Source organism: Bradysia coprophila, assembly GCF_014529535.1.
Source record: "Bradysia coprophila strain Holo2 chromosome X unlocalized genomic scaffold, BU_Bcop_v1 contig_35, whole genome shotgun sequence".
In the NCBI taxonomy this organism is placed as follows: Eukaryota; Metazoa; Arthropoda; class Insecta; order Diptera; family Sciaridae; genus Bradysia; species Bradysia coprophila.
Window position 1 is genome coordinate 422,925 of NW_023503325.1, and position 22,170 is coordinate 445,094.

At 32.9% G+C, this 22,170-nt stretch overlaps 1 protein-coding gene across 1 annotated transcript in view; it reads left to right on the forward strand.

Moving 5' to 3' along the window:
• Positions 1-12,962: 12,962 nt before the first annotated feature.
• LOC119069508 (paired box pox-meso protein) overlaps positions 12,963-22,170 on the forward strand; it is a 38,868-nt gene continuing 29,660 nt past the window's right edge. Inside the window, exon 1 of the mRNA XM_037173586.1 lies at positions 12,963-13,480. Within this exon, the coding sequence (XP_037029481.1) occupies positions 13,468-13,480 (13 nt within the window). The 5' untranslated portion in view covers positions 12,963-13,467. The remainder of the gene's footprint in view (positions 13,481-22,170) is intronic.

Sequence of the window (22,170 nt, forward strand, 5' to 3'; positions counted from 1 at the left end):
AAACGATGAAATTCAATGTTTAAATTAATTATTTTCCAAATGATGAAATTCAACGTTTAAATTAATTATTTTCCAAATGATGAAATTCAATGTTTAAATTAATTATTTTCCAAATGATGAAATTCAATGTTTAAATTAATTATTTTTCAAACGATGAAATTCGACGTTTAAATTAATTATTTTCCAAATGATGAAATTCAACGTTTAAATTAATTATTTTCCAAATGATGAAATTCAACGTTTAAATTAATTATTTTCCAAATGATGAAATTCAACGTTTAAATTAATTATTTTCCAAATGATGAAATTCAATGTTTAAATTAATTATTTTCCAAACGATGAAATTCGACGTTTAAATTAATTATTTTCCAAACGATGAAATTCGACGTTTAAATTAATTATTTTCCAAATGATGAAATTCAACGTTTAAATTAATTATTTTCCAAACGATGAAATTCGACGTTTAAATTAATTATTTTCCAAACGATGAAATTCGACGTTTAAATTAATTATTTTCCAAATGATGAAATTCAACGTTTAAATTAATTATTTTCCAAACGATGAAATTCGACGTTTAAATTAATTATTTTCCAAATGATGAAATTCAATGTTTAAATTAATTATTTTCCAAACGATGAAATTCGACGTTTAAATTAATTATTTTCCAAACGATGAAATTCGACGTTTAAATTAATTATTTTCCAAATGATGAAATTCAACGTTTAAATTAATTATTTTCCAAATGATGAAATTCAATGTTTAAATTAATTATTTTCCAAACGATGAAATTCGACGTTTAAATTAATTATTTTCCAAACGATGAAATTCGACGTTTAAATTAATTATTTTCCAAATGATGAAATTCAACGTTTAAATTAATTATTTTCCAAACGATGAAATTCGACGTTTAAATTAATTATTTTCCAAATGATGAAATTCAACGTTTAAATTAATTATTTTCCAAATGATGAAATTCAATGTTTAAATTAATTATTTTCCAAACGATGAAATTCGACGTTTAAATTAATTATTTTCCAAACGATGAAATTCGACGTTTAAATTAATTATTTTCCAAATGATGAAATTCAACGTTTAAATTAATTATTTTCCAAATGATGAAATTCAACGTTTAAATTAATTATTTTCCAAATGATGAAATTCAACGTTTAAATTAATTATTTTCCAAATGATGAAATTCAATGTTTAAATTAATTATTTTCCAAACGATGAAATTCGACGTTTAAATTAATTATTTTCCAAATGATAAAATTCAACGTTTAAATTAATTATTTTCCAAATGATGAAATTCGACGTTTAAATTAATTATTTTCCAAACGATGAAATTCGACGTTTAAATTAATTATTTTCCAAATGATGAAATTCAACGTTTAAATTAATTATTTTCCAAATGATGAAATTCAATGTTTAAATTAATTATTTTCCAAACGATGAAATTCGACGTTTAAATTAATTATTTTCCAAACGATGAAATTCGACGTTTAAATTAATTATTTTCCAAATGATGAAATTCAACGTTTAAATTAATTATTTTCCAAATGATGAAATTCAACGTTTAAATTAATTATTTTCCAAATGATGAAATTCAACGTTTAAATTAATTATTTTCCAAATGATGAAATTCAATGTTTAAATTAATTATTTTCCAAACGATGAAATTCGACGTTTAAATTAATTATTTTCCAAATGATGAAATTCAACGTTTAAATTAATTATTTTCCAAATGATGAAATTCGACGTTTAAATTAATTATTTTCCAAACGATGAAATTCGACGTTTAAATTAATTATTTTCCAAATGATGAAATTCAACGTTTAAATTAATTATTTTCCAAATGATGAAATTCAATGTTTAAATTAATTATTTTCCAAACGATGAAATTCGACGTTTAAATTAATTATTTTCCAAACGATGAAATTCGACGTTTAAATTAATTATTTTCCAAATGATGAAATTCAACGTTTAAATTAATTATTTTCCAAATGATGAAATTCGACGTTTAAATTAATTATTTTCCAAACGATGAAATTCGACGTTTAAATTAATTATTTTCCAAATGATGAAATTCAACGTTTAAATTAATTATTTTCCAAATGATGAAATTCAATGTTTAAATTAATTATTTTCCAAACGATGAAATTCGACGTTTAAATTAATTATTTTCCAAACGATGAAATTCGACGTTTAAATTAATTATTTTCCAAATGATGAAATTCAACGTCTAAATTAATTATTTTCCAAACGATGAAATTCGACGTTTAAATTAATTATTTTCCAAATGATGAAATTCAACGTTTAAATTAATTATTTTCCAAATGATGAAATTCAATGTTTAAATTAATTATTTTCCAAACGATGAAATTCGACGTTTAAATTAATTATTTTCCAAACGATGAAATTCAACGTTTAAATTAATTATTTTCCAAACGATGAAATTCGACGTTTAAATTAATTATTTTCCACACGATGAAATTCGACGTTTAAATTAATTATTTTCCAAACGATGAAATTCGACGTTTAAATTAATTATTTTCCAAACGATGAAATTCGACGTTTAAATTAATTATTTTTCAAACTATGAAATTAGACGTTTAAATTAATTATTTTCCAAATGATGAAATTCAACGTTTAAATTAATTATTTTCCAAATGATGAAATTCAATGTTTAAATTAATTATTTTCCAAACGATGAAATTCGACGTTTAAATTAATTATTTTCCAAACGATGAAATTCGACGTTTAAATTAATTATTTTCCAAACGATGAAATTCGACGTTTAAATTAATTATTTTCCAAACGATGAAATTCGACGTTTAAATTAATTATTTTCCAAACGATGAAATTCGACGTTTAAATTAATTATTTTCCAAACGATGAATTCGACGTTTAAATTAATTATTTTCCAAATGATGAAATTCGACGTTTAAATTAATTATTTCCAAATTATGAAATTCAACGTTTAAATTAATTATTTTCCAAATGATGAAATTCGACTAGAGGTGTGCACCGCCGATTTTACGCCGGCGCGCCGCCGATTTTTTGCTAAATTTTCGGCGCGCCGCCGCCGAAAAATTATAGCTCACGCCACCGCCGCCGCCGATTGTATTTTCGTCGCGCCGAAATTTTATACGTTTAGTGCTTTCAGCCATTTTAATGGGCGGCAATATAAACTTAAATTGAAAAATCTATACAAAAGTGTGCGCCTGAGTACAAGGTTTTAGCAAATGTTTATCTTTCTTAATTTATAAGTCAGGTTTCTATATGCTGCTATGTTTCTATATGCGTAGAAAGGAGTTTTTTGTTAAAACATACAACTGAGGATGGTCAGATCACGCTGGCCTGGGACCGCCATCGATACCCGAGGTCGAAACAACATTTGTCTTTTCTGTATCCTCACTTAACGTGAACCCTTGGGTACGTTACTCTATCTCCTGTGCAATGGAATGGAGCGCGGCATACGGCAGACGACGTTTCTCTTATTGCCTGTTGATGCAGATAAGAGGAAGAAGAAAGAGAACAAAATTCAGTGCATCAGTCAAAACTGGGTGAATACTACTGTAATTGTAAAGTGGCAAACTCAAGACCTTATGTAGAATTTGGGTGGAAAATGGCGCAAATCACATGCTTCAGGAATTTATAAAGTGGAAAATCTTTCCGGTTTCAAGTTTTTTCGTCAAAAGACGAGACACGGATATCTTTATTTTCAATTTTTAGCTGCTTTATGTACAAAATTTGGGAAATAAAACCTTATTACCGTATGTTGATTCCACGGGGAAGGGACTGTCGATTTTGTGTCTTGCTAATCGGGATGTAATCAGAGGAATTGAGTAAGCAATCGAGCGGTCATGATACGAAACGATTTATTGTAGTGATGTACTTGATGTAAAGCTACAAATTCTGAATTCCACGAAATTAGGTTATGTACACAGTACACAGCTAAACTATGAAAACTTACATATTGTGGTTGACTACACTTTGACAACTATGTGACACATAATCTACTTTACAGACGGAATTCTCCGGCTATGATTCGATACGAAAGAACTATTAAGTACGGCTCGCTGCGTGATCGACGATTTGTTCAATAGAAATTTCCGAATGAATGGGTCGTGAATTCAGCGTGACGTTGGTTTATATTTGACGTGTCATCTGTGATGAACAAGCTGGTGCCATCTGCACATTGTAGCTGGCAGTAACACCGTAGTCTATACACTTATTACTTATAAATTTAAGTTTATCTAATTCTCTTATTTGCGAAAACTTTCTACTACGATCTCACTCCTACATCGAAGATGGACTAAAGGCAACGGGAACGGTTATTGCATAAATCGAAAGATAATAGTAGTGAGTTTGCGTAAATGACATAAATTATAAGTTAGAAATAAGAAACCTGCAAAACATCTAGTATGACGATGTGACTTAAAATTTCCAACTTATAAGTTGACTTATAGCTTATGTGTCATTTACGCAAACTCACTAATCATTCTTGGATTCATTAAATTAGATGTTTTTAAGATAATAGGTCAGTAATTGTACATTCAAAATATAAAAGGTGAGATACGTCTCAGTTGATTCCCCTTGTATAAGTAGTTGATACTTCAGATCGCAAGATAGTAAGAATTCAGTGTTCGGAAAAAGGATTGCGCACGCTTTTTCAAATGTTTTTGCATTATTTTCGAAAGTTTAGATTTTTTGTAAATTTATCGGCGCGCCGATCGGCGCACCGCCGCCGACTATAAATTTCTTTCGGTGCGCCGCCGCCGATCCCTTACCAGTCGGCGCACCGCCGCCGACTATTTTAAGATCGGCGCACACCTCTAAATTCGACGTTTAAATTAATTATTTTCCAAATGATGAAATTCGACGTTTAAATTAATTATTTTCCAAACGATGGAATTCGACGTTTAAATTAATTATTTTCCAAACGATGAAATTCGACGTTTAAATTAATTATTTTCCAAATGATGAAATTCAACGTTTAAATGAATTATTTTCCAAATGATGAAATTCGACGTTTAAATTAATTATTTTCCAAATGATGAAATTCGACGTTTAAATTAATTATGTTCCAAACGATGAAATCCGTCGTTTAAATTAATTATTTTCCAAATGATGAAATTCGACGTTTAAATTAATTATTTTCCAAACGATGAAATTCGACGTTTAAATTAATTATTTTCCAAATGATGAAATTCAACGTTTAAATTAATTATTTTCCAAACGATGAAATTCGACGTTTAAATTAATTATTTTCCAAACGATGAAATTCGACGTTTAAATTAATTATTTTCCAAATGATGAAATTCGACGTTTAAATTAATTATTTTCCAAACGATGAAATTCGACGTTTAAATTAATTATTTTCCAAACGATGAAATTCGACGTTTAAATTAATTATTTTCCAAATGATGAAATTCGACGTTTAAATTAATTATTTTCCAAACGATGAAATTCGACGTTTAAATTAATTATTTTCCAAACGATGAAATTCGACGTTTAAATTAATTATTTTCCAAACGATGAAATTCGACGTTTAAATTAATTATTTTCCAAACGATGAAATTCGACGTTTAAATTAATTATTTTCCAAACGATGAAATTCGACGTTTAAATTAATTATTTTCCAAACGATGAAATTCGACGTTTAAATTAATTATTTTCCAAATGATGAAATTCGACGTTTAAATTAATTATTTTCCAAATGATGAAATTCGACGTTTAAATTAATTATTTTCCAAACGATGAAATTCGACGTTTAAATTAATTATTTTCCAAATGATGAAATTCGACGTTTAAATTAATTATTTTCCAAACGATGAAATTCGACGTTTAAATTAATTATTTTCCAAATGATGAAATTCAACGTTTAAATGAATTATTTTCCAAATGATGAAATTCGACGTTTAAATTAATTATTTTCCAAATGATGAAATTCGACGTTTAAATTAATTATGTTCCAAACGATGAAATCCGTCGTTTAAATTAATTATTTTCCAAATGATGAAATTCGACGTTTAAATTAATTATTTTCCAAATGATGAAATTCGACGTTTAAATTAATTATTTTCCAAACGATGAAATTCGACGTTTAAATTAATTATTTTCCAAATGATGAAATTCAACGTTTAAATTAATTATTTTCCAAACGATGAAATTCGACGTTTAAATTAATTATTTTCCAAACGATGAAATTCGACGTTTAAATTAATTATTTTCCAAATGATGAAATTCGACGTTTAAATTAATTATTTTCCAAACGATGAAATTCGACGTTTAAATTAATTATTTTCCAAACGATGAAATTCGACGTTTAAATTAATTATTTTCCAAACGATGAAATTCGACGTTTAAATTAATTATTTTCCAAACGATGATATTCGTTATAATATTAATTATGTAGGTCTCCCTTTTCGTTAAATTTCATACGGGAAATAACACGTCAGGCAGTTGTACCTATAACAAAGGTGCCATAAAATGTGGCACACAAACAATGTTAGGAATTCGTTCACGCTACCCGGGCTATAATTAGGGTCCTAAATGCTCGTAAAACGTACTCTCGCGTCTCAAAAGACATTTAGATTCAAGACCGTAAGACTGTATTTTGAACTCTTACCACTTGCGTTTTTCACTAGGGTATGGGCCGCGAGTGCAAATAATGTTTTTTTCGGTATCCAAAATCAGATTTCCCGAGTTTCCCGGTATCCTTAAAATTAAGCTTGATTTCCCGATAAAAAAGTTCTGATTTCCCAGTAAAAAGTTTCTTCTTTATCGGTGAATGTAATATTAATTTATTTTATTTTCAATTAAGTTTGATCCAGTTATGTCGTGACAAATATGAATTATGTTATAAAACGTTGAAAGCCAAAGTCTCGCATTCCAAATGTTTGCTTTATTTATGACAGATTTATAATATTTTTTGTTTTATACTCTCTGCTAATTTCGACCACTGTTGCTTTATTAGATAGGTATTGAACGTACCAATCAGGGAAAAAAAGTTTATGAAATTTGGTTGACCGGAGCGTGAGCTAGGTCCCTTGGAGTGAGCTCATATCCGGCTGCTCGGCCGTACAGTGAACGTGGTGTTTTTGCCAATATCTTCAGTATATTTTGACCGAATTCATCTTAAACGCACTCACAATTTGTGTCAAAATAATATGAAAATGAGTGCGTTTCATGGCGGAAATCAAAATTTTATGTCCTCCGGGCGGGTGATAGGCCATACCTGTTTTACACTTTCATTGTGTAATATATATTAGAAGGATTTTTTTCCGTTGACAGGGGATTTAGTTTAATTGTTAACCTGTTACAGACGGCAGGCATATGACCAGTATTATTATCGGGTCTATAGATTGTGGAAATTGTTATCGTCACTACCGCAAAAATCAGCGATGGCACTGCCTTCGAGTCGGTCTTTTGAGATATGAAATTTAAAAATCAAAATCATTTGTTAGGAAATTAAATTTTCGATCACATTGTCCATGAAAATATTGTTCGATGAAGTGACAGAAGTGACCGACTTGCCGACAACGTCAATCATTGAGAGTCCTGTGAAATAGTGCTCAAATCCATAATCTATTACTTCCATCGATCAAAAGATTTTTAATCGGATGATTTCAAATCTTGTACTTCAATTCTTTTAACATGCATTTTACCATATAAAGGACCATATTACACCGAGCTTGTCATTATTTTTGTCGTCGTTATCGATAACAGATGAATAGCCGTATGTGACAGGTTAATTGATTTTTTGTTCCATTCTTTACAGGTCACTTTGCGAAATTGTAAACTTCTGGGACACTTCTTTTAAAAATAAATCTAACTTGTCGACAATTTTTCGTTCTCATAAAAATTACAAGTGTCACAAAAGTTGAAAGTTTAGCGAAGTGATCTTACCACAATAAACAGGAGAATCTGTGTCTTGAAGTGCAACAAGTTGAATATGTCAACTACAAATTTGTGGAAAGTAAATTGATGCGCACTGAGAAAAAAGTTGACAGTTCTGTCCACAGTCCCCAGGTAATGTAATTTTTCATATAAAAATCACATTATCTGTGACAGGTAATGTTGTTTTCGTATGAGAAATTACATTAACTGGGGAAAGATTATCTGTCACAGCTAATAATCTGAAAACTTTTTTGTCAGTGCGGAGTGGCTGGTGTTCTTAAACGGCTAGCGAAAATATCCACTGCTCTTTTCTCTCGAAAGCGATTAGCTTACATTTATAAGTATTTCCGTTCGTTTAAGGATTGATTTGCGTCCAACAATGTATTACAATTGCGTCTAATATACTTTCGGTAATACGGTTAAAAATGAATCTAAGGAAGAACGGTAAAAGGAGATTGGATCGCGAAAGGGAGGCTAACCTGTCCTTATAGATAGATCACTGTTTGAACTGAACTGTCATTTCGTGAAGTTTGATTTTGTTGTTGGATCCTCGATTTACCTAATTTAATGGATTTTAATTGACATTTTTGGCTGCTAATTTGCAATAAAAGTGTTGTTCTAAGGCTGTACAACATCGATCAATCGGAGTTTACGACATAGTCCATTAATTTGGCACGGAAAATCCAATTGCGTATTTGGTGTCGACGCTTTTGTCGAACTGTTTCAATCTTTTTCACTAACAGTACTGTAATAGGTTTGTTCCAAGGCCATATGAATTGTCAAATTTCATCCATATAACCATAACCTCAATAATACCTCTGTGTAAATCGCGTAGGCGACGTTGGTCGATTTGTATGAAATATCACGTAAGCGACGTTGCTATGGATGAAATTGTCGTTGTTCGGGTTGTCAAAGTTCGTGTTTACAGTTACTTGGAACAAACCTATTCCGAGCTGTTTTTATCTGAAGGCTTCAATAGGAAAAGCAAACGTAAGACCGTATGTAAGATCAATGAAATTTAATTTTTTCCTATTGGAACCGCAGATTTTTCGGTTTGATTTCGTTTGGTAAAGACCAGTGCAAAAATTTGTGATCTGAATCGTAAGACCTGCGAATTGACTAATCTTCTTTTATGTAATTCCAAGTTATTTTCATTTGATGGTTTCGATAGGAAAAACAAACGTAAGACCGTATGTAAGACCAATCAATTTTTAATTTTTTCCTATCGAACCGCAGATTTGTTTGATTTAATCTCGTTTGAGTGAGACTAATTTTCATTGTTTTATTCACATTTCTGTTACAGGTTTTTTGAGCGGAATGTCAGATTATTTTACTGTGTATTATCAGAATGTCAATGGCTTGAGGACAAAGACTAAAGAAATGAGATTGGGAGTTGCTAAGAACTCCTTCGATGTCATTCTCCTCTGTGAGACCGGACTGAACGACGATTTTGCGAGTGCGGAAGTTTTTGATGATCGTTATGTGATATATAGGTGCGATCGTAATTCGTCTTTGACAGGTCTCAACAGGAAGGGAGGGTGTCTTATAGCTGTGAAAAAGGAATTAGTCTCAAAGCGTATGCATAATTTTGAGCTTGGAAAAGAAGACGTCTGGGTCTCGGTTGAGCACACGAATGGGGATAAGACTTTTTTTAATGTCCGGTATATCGAGTTAAACAGTAAGCTGCCTGATTATATGAAGCATTTTGAACGGATTAGTGAAGTGATTATGTCGTGCGGCCCAAATGACTCGTTTGTGCTTACAGGCGATTACAATTTGAGCGATACGGTAATGTGGACTCTTAAGGCGGACGGGCGTTGTGAACCGGCTCATGTGAGAAGTGCGATTCCCAATGCGTTAGTCGACTTGCTTTCCTTTTGTGGCCTGAACCAGTTCAATGCTGTTGAAAATTTCAATCGTAGATCACTGGATCTACTTGTTTCTAATCTTGATCCAAAGCAAGTCAAGCTCGTCCGATCCGCTGATCCATTAGTTGTGGAAGATCCACACCATCCTGCACTTAAAGTCTGTCTATCTTTGTCTCCTTTTAAGTTCTTGATAGAAGATCGCCCTGCTAGGACAAATTTTTATCGCGCAGATTATGCTAAGCTAAACGAAGAACTTGCTAAGATTGACTGGGTTAAGGAGCTTCATGGGTTGGAAATTGACCTCGCTGTTGAGAAGTTTTACGCTGTCTTAGATCCATATGTTAAGTCCATTCCTAAATGTAGATGTTCCGTGAGAGAGTATCCGAACTACTACTCACATCAGCTGATTTCCCTGATAAATAAAAAAGCTCGGACGAAGAAAAAGCTTAATAAGCTGGAGAAAGCGAATCCGGTTGATGTTGAGGCAGTTTTAGAGGCTTCTGTTGAGTATCGTCGTTTGCGAGGAGCAGTAAAGGTTGGTATCTTGAATTGTTTTGACGAATACGTGAAGGACTGTGAGCACAAGATTAAATCTAATAGTAAATGTTTTTTTGCATTTACGAAGTCACTTCGAAAGACCAATTCATTGCCGAATGACATGAAGCTTGGAGATGAAGTTGCCAACGATCGTAATTCCGTTTGTACTCTTTTTGCTAATTATTTTAATTCGGTTTTTAATCCTGCAATTAACAATTTTCAACTCCATGCGCCAATTTATGATCCATTTCAGCACGCATTCGATGAGCATACGTTACCAAAGTTTACACTGTCGGAAAGTCAAGTTCAAGATGCGCTAAAGAGTTTCAATGTACATAAAGTCAGCAGCCCAGACTACATCCCCATGATGTTCTTTATAAACCTATCGATGTCGTTAGGTCTACCGCTCAGCATCTTGTTCAACAGATCTTTGGCTGACAGAAAATTCCCATCTAAATGGAAAGTAAGCTTCGTCTCGCCGATCTTCAAGGATGGTGACAAAACGGACATCTCAAATTACAGACCAATTACTATACTGTGTGCGGTATCTACAGTTTTCGAAAGACTTGTGTTTACTATGTTGTTCGACCAAATCAAGCACAAAATACACCTTTCTCAGCACGGATTTGTTTCCAAAAGATCTACTCAAACGAACCTCATGGAGTATGTATCGTTCTTGGCCAACGAAATTGTGGATGGTGGTCAAGTTGACTCAATCTACACCGACTTCACCAAAGCGTTCGACAAAGTTGACCATGGTCGTCTTATTGGCAAGCTTAAAGGACTTGGAATCAACATGAACCTAGTCGAATGGTTTTCTTCATACTTAAGTGATCGCTCGCAGATGGTAGTGATTGGTCGTTCTACTTCAAACCAATTCTTTCCAACCTCAGGCGTTCCGCAAGGATCAATATTGGGTCCACTTCTATTCATAATTTTCATCAACGACCTGCTTTCATCTCTTTCAGCTGGTTCCGGCCTCGGTTTTGCTGATGACCTCAAAGCTTTTCGCCCGATCGTCAAAGAAAGTGACTGCCTACTTCTGCAGAGTGACCTCGATCTAGTGGAACGGTGGTGTGAATCAAACCACATGTATATCAACCATAAGAAATGCGCTGTCCTATCTTTCACTCATAGTTCAACCAAAGTTCAGTTTCCATTTATGCTGTGTGGTAAAATTGTTGAACGGGTTCGCTCGATAACCGATCTGGGAGTCATCATTGATGATAAATTATCATTTAACGAACACGTCGACTTCATCACAAGAAAATCGTACAAGCTTCTGGGTTTCATTTTTCGATGTGGAAGATACTTCTCCAATCAATCAAGTTTTATGTCACTTCACAACGCTCTCGTCCGAAGTAGACTTGAATATTGCTCATCAGTTTGGAGTCCGTTTTATCACAATTCTACCAGTCAAATCGAACGTGTGCAAAAAAAATTTTCCAGAATGCTGTACTTCAAGTTTAACATGGAACGAACATCATACGACCAGCGACTTAGAGTTCTCAAAATGCATTCTTTGGAATCTAGACGACTTGAGAATGATGAATTGGCTCTCTACAAGTTGATCCATTACCGTATCGACTCCAATCTACGCAATCAGCTCGCATTTGATCACCGGAATAAGTCGACACGACGAAGAGCCGTCTTCTATCTGCCGAAATTCAAAACTAACATCCAGAGAAATTGTCCTATTTATCGGCTGCAGGAGCATCACGACATGTTCTTCTCAGAGTTGGATATTTTTGATGGCAGGTTTTCAGTGTATAAGGAGCTTGTCAAATCTCATCTTACATATTAGTTTTTGGAATTTCTGGTTTTGAACTATTTTCTAATTTTGTTATGTGATTCGGATTTGAATATTCTTTTTTTTTTCTAAATTTTTGATTGACATGTTATTGGGCTTCGGCCTGTTTGTTGATCGTAAAACGAATAAAAATAAAAATAAAATAAATAAAATCACAACTAACAACACACACAGAAGGACCTCTGTTACAGTGTCGATTGTTCAATCTTTGTGTTTTGGATCTTATAATGGCCAAAAAACAGAGAAAAGTTGTCAATGCATTTCCTAAAGAGCATACATTTCATGCATCATGCTCAGCTCATTATATACACAGGGAAAAAAACGAAAATAAATTCAAAATGCAACGACCATTTTAAGATCTCCTCCTTCTCTATACGGTCGCTGGGTACAGATTGGCCGTTCAATCGTATCCAAACTCCGCCCGATTGTTTTTTCTCAGCAATTACAAAAGTTTATTATGCATACACATAACCAATAACCATACCATCTGAAAAGATCTTGTGTTCAATGTTTATGTGTAGTTCGGTTTTTAATTCAAAAAAAAAAATTATTATTTTAACACAGAGAGTCGTTCGTCGTCGTGGTGAACCTCTGAGTTTTTACAATCAAGAGTATGATGATATTTTGAAAATTATACAAGCGCGAGAAGTCAAAAGATTTTTGTTTTCTTTTCGATTTTGTTTTTGTGTAAATGATCACATGTGTGTATATGGTGCACACAGAGGTTGGCACTGAGACGAACAATTTTTTTTCTTTTTCTTCTTTTGTATTTATATATAAATATGTAAATGTGCAGTGGCAGCTTCTAGTCTAAGCTGTTTTCCTATAAAATAATTTTTTTTCTGCCTTCAGTATAGTTATGTGAATGAGTTTCGGATAAGTTGAAATAGCAAACGGATGACCTGTGAGCAGTTAGTGTTAAGTAGCATGCATATGCGCTCACACATGACGAACCTAGAAGTGTTTACAAAAATAATATTTTCTGTTGTTTGAGAGGAGTTTTAAGTTCAATTTGTTGTTGGTGTTGTTGTTGGTGTAATTTAATTGTTTTATTTTGGAAAATTAAGGCGAAAGAAAAATATTATTTTATTACTTACTCGTCGCTGGTTGATTGGTGTGATTACGGAGTTTAAACGATTCATTATTTTTTTGGAACATTTTCATTGTGTGAATACCGACCAGACAGTGATTTGTATTTCCTTTGTATAAGGAAAATAATAGCAAAGAAAATCGAAAATAAAATACAAAAAAATAAGAAAAAAGAAAATTGAACAGTGTAGGAACATATACACACAAAAGGATAATTCACGCTTGACTCGTTGCAACGTTTGGTCAATTTTTCCTTCAAACATGGACTCATCAGGTTAGTTTTCATTATATTATTATATCCCGTGCACTTGCCGTTTCAAACTTACTTATTTTACGATATTCAACCATACCAACCCATTAAAGTACGGACATCATTATTGCAATAAGGTTCTTCACTTTAATATTTATAGTCGAGCTAGCACTGTTTGAAATTAATTGTTTAACAGACGGATCTGTTATCGACAACGACAGCAATAATAAACGACAAGCTCTGACTAACGGGTCTTATAGAGCAAAAAGTATGTTCAAAACAAATGAAGTAAAAGATTTCTGAAATCAATCTCTGAAAATCTTCTATCAAATGAAGTAATAGATCAGATAGTAAAACTGTTAATATGCTTGCCGTCTGTGACAGGTTAATTGTGACCTGTAACCTATTTTGTGCCAATAGTTATCAATATCAACGAGTGATAAAGCCTTTTTGAAGCTAATTGCCTCCTAAGGCTGAGTACAGCAAAACACATGTACGTTAGCGCCTAAAAAGCATTTACGAACGAGTTGCATACGACACTTTATCTCACCTTTTCAAGCCGGTTTGTTTCGTAATATCAACACGAAAGCCCGCCAAATTCTGGAAATTTTAAAAGCTAGCCAGTTTTTATGAAATCTGTAGTTCGCTAAGATTAGCACGGGCATTTCTATTTTGATGAATTATGTACAATGTTTTGCTCGCGAAGCCCGACGGAAATTAAGGTTACCACAAATGTTATCAGATAATTGATTATTTCCGTGGAGTACAGCGAGTACACAAGCTGTTTTCCATCATATCAAATTGAGTCACTTTGGATGTCTTGTATTATAACATCCCATGTAACGTGAATTTTCTATTAGTTTTTGATGACATTTTCTGGTCCTTAAAAAGTTATAAAGTCACGGCAGAATAAAATAAGCCGGGCAGGAGCGCTTCATTCATGTTCATTTGAGTTCATTTTCGTGCAGTGTATTAATTCCCTTATTTGACTGTTCAAAAGTGAACCGCTACTGCCTGATTTATTTTACTCTGCCGTATTATGATACAAGCTTGCACAAATAAGTAAACAGAACATACTGAACAGCACATACCACCGTGGCATGAGTGAGAGGATTAAACGTTTTTATATTTTGTAATTCTGAAATAAATTGTACCTGTGCCAGATCATGGCTCGCAGAGTCACGATAAAATTAGAGCCAAAAAATGACACACAAATTTACAATTTTCTTTCTGTTTCTATCAGTACTAGAGCTCGATCAAACACTGAGTTTGTCAAGTGTCTTGATTAATAGAGAGCTTATTCATAGATGGGTTCGAGGCGACGTTACACGTTCCACAATGAATTTACAACGTGCTATTTTACTCGCAGCAGCACCAGAAAATTCGTCCTTACACGTTGCCATTATCGGTCAAACTCGTTTTCTCAGGGCTTCGCAAGTAAAATGGTTTCAAGATTGTTATTTTGACAAGTGTAGTTACATACCTCGGCTTCGGCTCGAACTGTAAACGCTACACTCGTTTCAAAAACAAGGTTGACAGTTTGGGGAAGAAACGTCTGTTTTATCCACTCTTGTTTTGACAGTGAAGAAAATAGACATTTTCTACCTCGAACTGTCACCAGACAAAGCGTAAACATAATTTGATTTTCTTATGGCCCTTTGAGTGGAAAAAGTAATCACATCGCACGCGCACGTATGAAAAATAAATTTGCTCAGTTTCAATCACCGAGTGATTTTAGTTGTTGTATACGTCCCTCGCATCAAATGTTGTAATTCACAAATTGTGGATTTTCTACCGATCATCATTGAATTTAACGATGGTAGAGATGGACTACACCAACTGTGTTCTCATCTACACAAGCTGGTAGTCCGATATCACTCGAACCACAAAACCGCAACAATATGGGGAGATAGGGTGGATGTAGCATTTTATGCAAAATAAGGAAAAGTCTAAAGACATTGAAATCTGGGGCTTTGTTCTGTTATCTATTTGGACACTTCAGGTGTTTAATACCGTATTCTGATAATTTCAACAGTTTGGAGAAAATGGGTCGTCTCTTGGTTTGAAATATAGTTTTTGGTCAGCCAAGACATACATCACTTCCCCTGCCTGCATAGTAGTAAGATTTTGTCGTTAAGAAGGAATCGGTTTAATTCGAAAGTTTATTAACACTTGAAGCGATAAAGCTAATATTGTAATGTCTAAACCAGATTTTATTTATTTTCTTTCGTTTTTTTTCTTTCTTTCATAAAGTGAACCATAAACAAATTTTTATTAATGTATTAATTATGAGCGGAACTTGAGTAATTTTATATTATTTTCCAAGTTTTACCAGCCAATAACCTACAAATGTATGGGGTATTTGTTTTAAATCTTTTTTTAGCGGCTCTAAAGGTACAGGTATTGTTTTGTTTATTTAAAATTTACCTTTTATCCATTACGAACGTGTGTAAAGAAGAAATGTATATTTAAACAATCCAGAGTTTTTTTTTCATTTTATTTTATATATTTGATCTAGGTACAATATGTTATACCTCTACCATCCATCAGCCTCTTCTGTGCACATTTTTCATTTATTTTATCGTTTTTCTTTAACTGAAATTCTTTTTTTGTAACTTTAACTCTCCGAATGCGCTTACAAATGAGTCTGGATGCTGGATGCACATTAGAAAATTCAGAATTTCGAAATTTTATTTGTTTAAAAAAAAGAAATTTTTCTGTCTTGAAAATGTCACCACATTGAACATTGTGGTGTTACATATGCGTCGGTTCGGCTGTGTTTAAACAACGGATTTTTTTTAATTAAAAATTATTGGAACTGTTAAGAGGGTAAAGACAGGAAGTTTGACAAGAAATTAGCCGAAATTACTTGAGACATGAAAATAAATATTGAGAATCAGTTTTTTGGATGCATTCGGGAATAATATTGGAAACGAGGAAGTATTGTTGGCCACCTCTTTGCGAAAACAATGTTAAAATCAAATATTTCGGGTTGGTTAATGGGTGACCTTTTGTGTTAAAGTGATACTTTAAAATGGAATGAGATTTTTTGTCTTCTTCTTCTTCTTGTTTAGATCGTGCCGAGCCAATTATAAAGCCGGTTGTTCTTAAACAGAAATTTTTTTAAATTGAATTTGTTTGCATTATCAATTAGCAGGCTCATGGTTTATTATAAATGTACATGAGCCGCGGCAAAGAAAAGGAACAAAAACTTCAATTGGTTTTTTGGTGTTTTTTTTGATATTGTTGGTTGGTTGGTTGGTTTATTATTTCAAGCCATTAGATTAATTAAATTTCGAGAAAAGTCTACCGCAGACAATTCCCGATTATCTGAACTTTTTTTAAATTTCATTTCTTCTTTTTGATTTTATTTATTTATTCCATTTTGTTGTAACATTTTCGGTCGGATGGATTGTCTAGATACCAAGCGTAGTATTATAGTAGGCATGCGTTGAAATTAGAAATTAGAAACGAAGCTGCTACATATGCAGTCAGGCTGTAATCTAAGAATATAAATGCTAAACAGTGGACTGTGTCGTGTGTCGATCCATCAATTTCAATAAATGCTGTCATTGTCAATAGTTATAAAAACTGAAATCTGATCTGGAACACTCAATGGTTCTTTTCCAACACATGTCTTAATTTCCATCACATTGGTTGTGTGCTTTGGAGAGCTTTCGAAAGCTTTGAGCTTCTTTTGGATTCCATTGAAAAAATAAGAAATATTTCGATGGAATAAAAAAGAGGGCAAAGCTCACAAAAGCTTTTTGATTGCAAAAACGCATATGCGAACGAAGTTTTGGCTTGACCCGATAGATCCCTCACTGATAGAAAAGTTAACGCGCTGGACGTGTACTGTACGTAGTGGACGTGTAAATTGGCTGGCAGACAGCTATTTTTGGATCGAACTTCGGGAACGTTTAGTACACGTGCACTGCGTCAGTAAACGTCCAGTACGTTTGCTCTGGTATCCGAAATAAAATGAAATTTTGATGTACATTATTTCGTCAAATTTCGTTCTTTTCAATTCTAATTTTTTTATTTTTCGTGTTTTTATTCATTTATATCGTAACTTTTTCTTAGATAAAAATTTTCTCCATGTTTGGTGCTGGGTTTGAACTGGGGACCTCTTGATCTCAAAGCGGCGCTTCAACCAATGTTGCAATTAAAACATACTACATTGATAGTTGTATTGTGAAGCGTTAGTAGAAGTAGGTAAACGTGGAGCACGTTTGCACACAAAGTACTTATACATGCTATACGTTTACTTACATGACACACATATGAAACTTTGAAAATATTTTTTTTTATTCTAATTAAACTATGGTATATGACAATGACCTAATATCGAGAATCGTAATCGTAATTCCTTCTTGAAATTTAAATGACTGAATTTAATATTTCTGTTTTTAAGTGAATCCTAAAATCCTGATACAGATACATTCATCTCATGTACGTAAAGGACTTGACATAGTTGCTATTAATATAAAATGCACAGTGTACGAATGTTAACGCACAACAAGTACGATCTTTTGACATCATACTTACCATGCGTATACAAACATCCTAAACGTGTGCTTTTCTCAAACGTGTTGGGCGTATGAGGTAATTTTGCGATGAAGTTACACATACCAAAATTTTACACATGTCCTACGTCGACTACACGCGTGAGATGTATGGCACACATATCGTACGTAAACTTACATACGACAGGTTTGCCATACATACCCGACGCATACTATGCATAACAGAAGTATATCATACATATCCGAAGTACACATCATAATATTGATATCTATTTTATGACATTGTTATCACTACGAGAGCAGCTTTTATGCAAGCACCAGTGTCTGATGCTTCGCTATACCTTGCTGAAAGTGGTTGTCTATTGTTGTTTCTAAGCAATATTTAACAGTTTAAGCGAATAGTTTTAAGACCAAAAAATTATGATCATGATCGTCAGACAGTATTTCAAATATTATTTGTCATGACGTTCGCCACAAAATAAATATGCGTTGCGTCACAGTCACTTTATATTATTTATAATATCCTCAATTCATAATTGATACTTTACATAAAGCCTATTAAAACCGAAACCTGACCATTCTGTTGACAAATCAAATTTCAAATACAGTTTTTTTCTTCTTCGTTAATTAACATCGAACACAAAAATGCAAAAGAAATATTTTAATTAAGAAAAAATATACGAAAGATTTAACACACTAAATGAATCGCGAGGTCCATCGCGACCAAATACACAGCACAAAAAAAAAAATTAAAATTTAACTCCAAAAATGTATTATACGATATTATAACCTACCTGTCGTCAAAAAGCTCTAATTAGCCATGGCGTAATGCCTCTTCTATCTACAATTTTTTTTATTGCCTGATACGAAAATTATACAAATGGTAAAACAAATTTTATATTAAAAACCATAAAAGAGTTTGGCTTCATCTTTATTTACATTTAATGGCACATAATACTAGAGAGAGAAGAGTTTAGACAGAAGTAAAAAAAAATCTTCAGTTCATGTCACACATTGTAATTATGAAAAATAAATAAAACGTAAATGTAAATTCAGTAGCTGGAAATTAACTGCAAATACACTTAATCGATGAAATATTTTTAATATTAGGTGGTGTTTAAATAAACTGTAAAATCCATTTTTGTTGTTTAAATATTTAATCAAATTTAACATTAAGGAAATCATCGGTACAGACTTAGTGATTTGTGTAATCTAACCAAAATATAATTACTAACGGTGGACGGAAAAGTGTGTAGAGAGAAATTTTTTGGTATTAGTAGACATAATAATGTCACACATCGGGCCAACCAAGTAAGAAACCTGTTCGTTAAGGATTTGATCAAGATAGTAATATCTTTGTAATGTCTGAATAGAGTGATTTAATGTGAAAGACGACTAATGATTATTATGTCGTGTCACGCCAAAATATACGGTTTAGGTGTTTTATTTGTCTACATGAGCTTTTTGTGTGCGTTGAGCTTTTATATGTTTTAAATTGAGCATTCGGTGATGTAAAAAACTTCGTTGTTTAATTTATTGTTTAATTAATGGCTTTACGCCGAATGATACCAATTAGAATGAGATTTAAACGAAATTTTGACAACGAAACGAAAAATGAATCAGATTCATCGATAGGTCGCATCAGGCTATTGTGTTGAACTCCATTGTTCAGTACAATTTTTACTTTTTTAGTAAATAAAACACATTAAAAGCCTTAAAATCCTTTCGGACGCAATTTATTACGAAATCAGAGAAACGGGAAGAAACAACGGCAGTAACAGGCATTGATACAAAAGTGGAATTTTTTCCAAAGCAGTAATTGATGTAAATGATTCTTATGATTCAAATAACTTGGACGGAATGGCTTAGGGGATACGTTCTGCACTTCCACCAAAATGAACCAGGTTTCGATTATCGTGCTGTGCTGTACAAAATCCTACATGGAATTTTTCTAGCGATAATTGGTAACGCCCTAAAGTTCACTCAAGCTTCATAATTTAGGCAGTTGCGGTGTATTTGGTGATTGCAACGATGTACACAACAAATGACCCGTATTACATAGTCCAAATACGATGAATTCGTATACATATGTATGTCTAGCCTGAGACGAGACATCAAATATGCGCCTAATTTTCGTCAGAGATTATTTGCAATTAAAATTTTGCATACTTCGAGGCGTGATTCGGTAGTCACGTTAAGAGCAATGGACCCGTTGCAAATTTATAGCCTACATTTAGGCGGGACAAAATTTATTTTTTGATGATTTCTACCAAAATCTTAGATTACATAAATTTACACAATCTGCAAAGAGAAGCTTTTTTTAATTGTTTTAAAAGTGTAAAAGTAACACATTTTTGCGTGCTTTAATGGTTTTATTAAAAAAAAAAGATTCAGAGAAATCATCAAAAAACGAATATTTTCCCACCTAAATGTAGGCCACAAATTTGCAAAGATCAATTGCTCTTAAGCCATTACATCCATTCACTGTGGTAGTAAAAAATGAATTTACATTGTGTCGATTATGTAAAGTGTTCTAGTGATGACCTACTCTTCTAATAGATTGATTAAGATTGGGTTTTTTATATAGATGGTAGCATGTGTAGCATGGGGTTTCGGTGCGATTTGAAATTAAGTTTCTCTAAAGATCTTTATTTTGTGCTAGGTAAAGTCCTTTTTCTTCCTGTAGTACCAAAACCGTCACATTCACTCACCAAATTTAGTACCGAAAGAGCAACATTCTCCCCTACTATTTTCTCTCAATTTTCATTCCCGCTTATGTCATTTTCGATCCTATCTTTATTCTTTCCCAAATGTGTCAAGTTGTTGTATGTACGCGAATGTAATGTTTTTAGTGTTTTGTGACAATGCATTCATAAGGATTGCTTTCGGCATTAATATGGAATGCTTTTGCACCGGTATGTTGTTCAGTTTTGTTGTTATGTTTTGTTCGGAATGTGACTTTGGTACTCCAGGAAGAAAAATAGTATACAAACCACGGATCAAAAAGGTGTGTTTTAGACCCAGGTGGTGAAAACGTCCAGGGATGGAGCGACGCGACGCGTCCTTGGTATGTAACATACTATTTCATCCAGCGATCAACGTAACCTCCCAATTTAAATATACTGAAATTGTCAATGACGTGTGGCAACGTGTAAGAAACAAAAATCAAAACCCACCAGAAACCGGTGGCGTTCTACTTGTCAACGGTCAATACATAAACAAATTCCTTAATCTATGGGAATGTTAACAAACATTTTACAATGTTCAAACTAAAATGTAACTTGTATCTACCTCGTCTACCTATACCTTACTGATACATCTGGCATGAAGAATAGTCCATCAATTTTCGAGTTTCACACAAACAAATCTCTAGCAATTAAAATGAAAATAATGAGTGTCCAGCAGGCAGATTGTTAAAAATGAATGACTTGAAAAAGAGATGTCATCCTTTCACTATCTCTATCTCTCTCCGTCAGGCTTTAACAAAAATTTGTATGATCAGCCGATTACTTAACATGGTTAACATGGCTATAAATACACATAAAATAATGAGTTTACTTAAAATGCATATCAGCGTTGAATTTATTTACTTAATATCTACACACATAACTCAAAAAAAGAAGAAAAAAATACAGAAAAATCAGTGCGTTCCTCTCAATTAACTCAATACACAAAGGTCAAAGTGTTATCGCACTTTTCAATGCCTATATTACCAGATATGGTTCAAAACAGATAATAAATACATTTTATTAAAATATATCACAGTAAAAAAATATTATTATTATTTACTCGGCTTAAAATGAAATGAATACATTCGTGTTTTACCTCCTGTGTTTGTACGTCCAGCGTTTCAATGAAATCAAATTCACTTTCATCGACAGAAAAATTGCTAGAGTAGACTCCCAATCGGTAATTATCTTACGCAGAGGCCGCGGTGTCTTTTTTTTCTTTCTTTCGTCAGTACAAGAGTCATGAAATGAGGAATAGAAATTTTCCCATTTTTTTTACATACTTTTGAGATCCCTAGGGCCGAAATGGGCTTCACTGGGGGAAACATGAGAATTGGTTTAGGATCGTGTAAAATCCAACCTCATGATAAAAGTCAAACGTCACTTTCGGTCGCTGATCTCAGCTTCGCATCGGATCAACAAAAAATTCAGACGAGCTTGTGAGAGCCTACATGGTTGG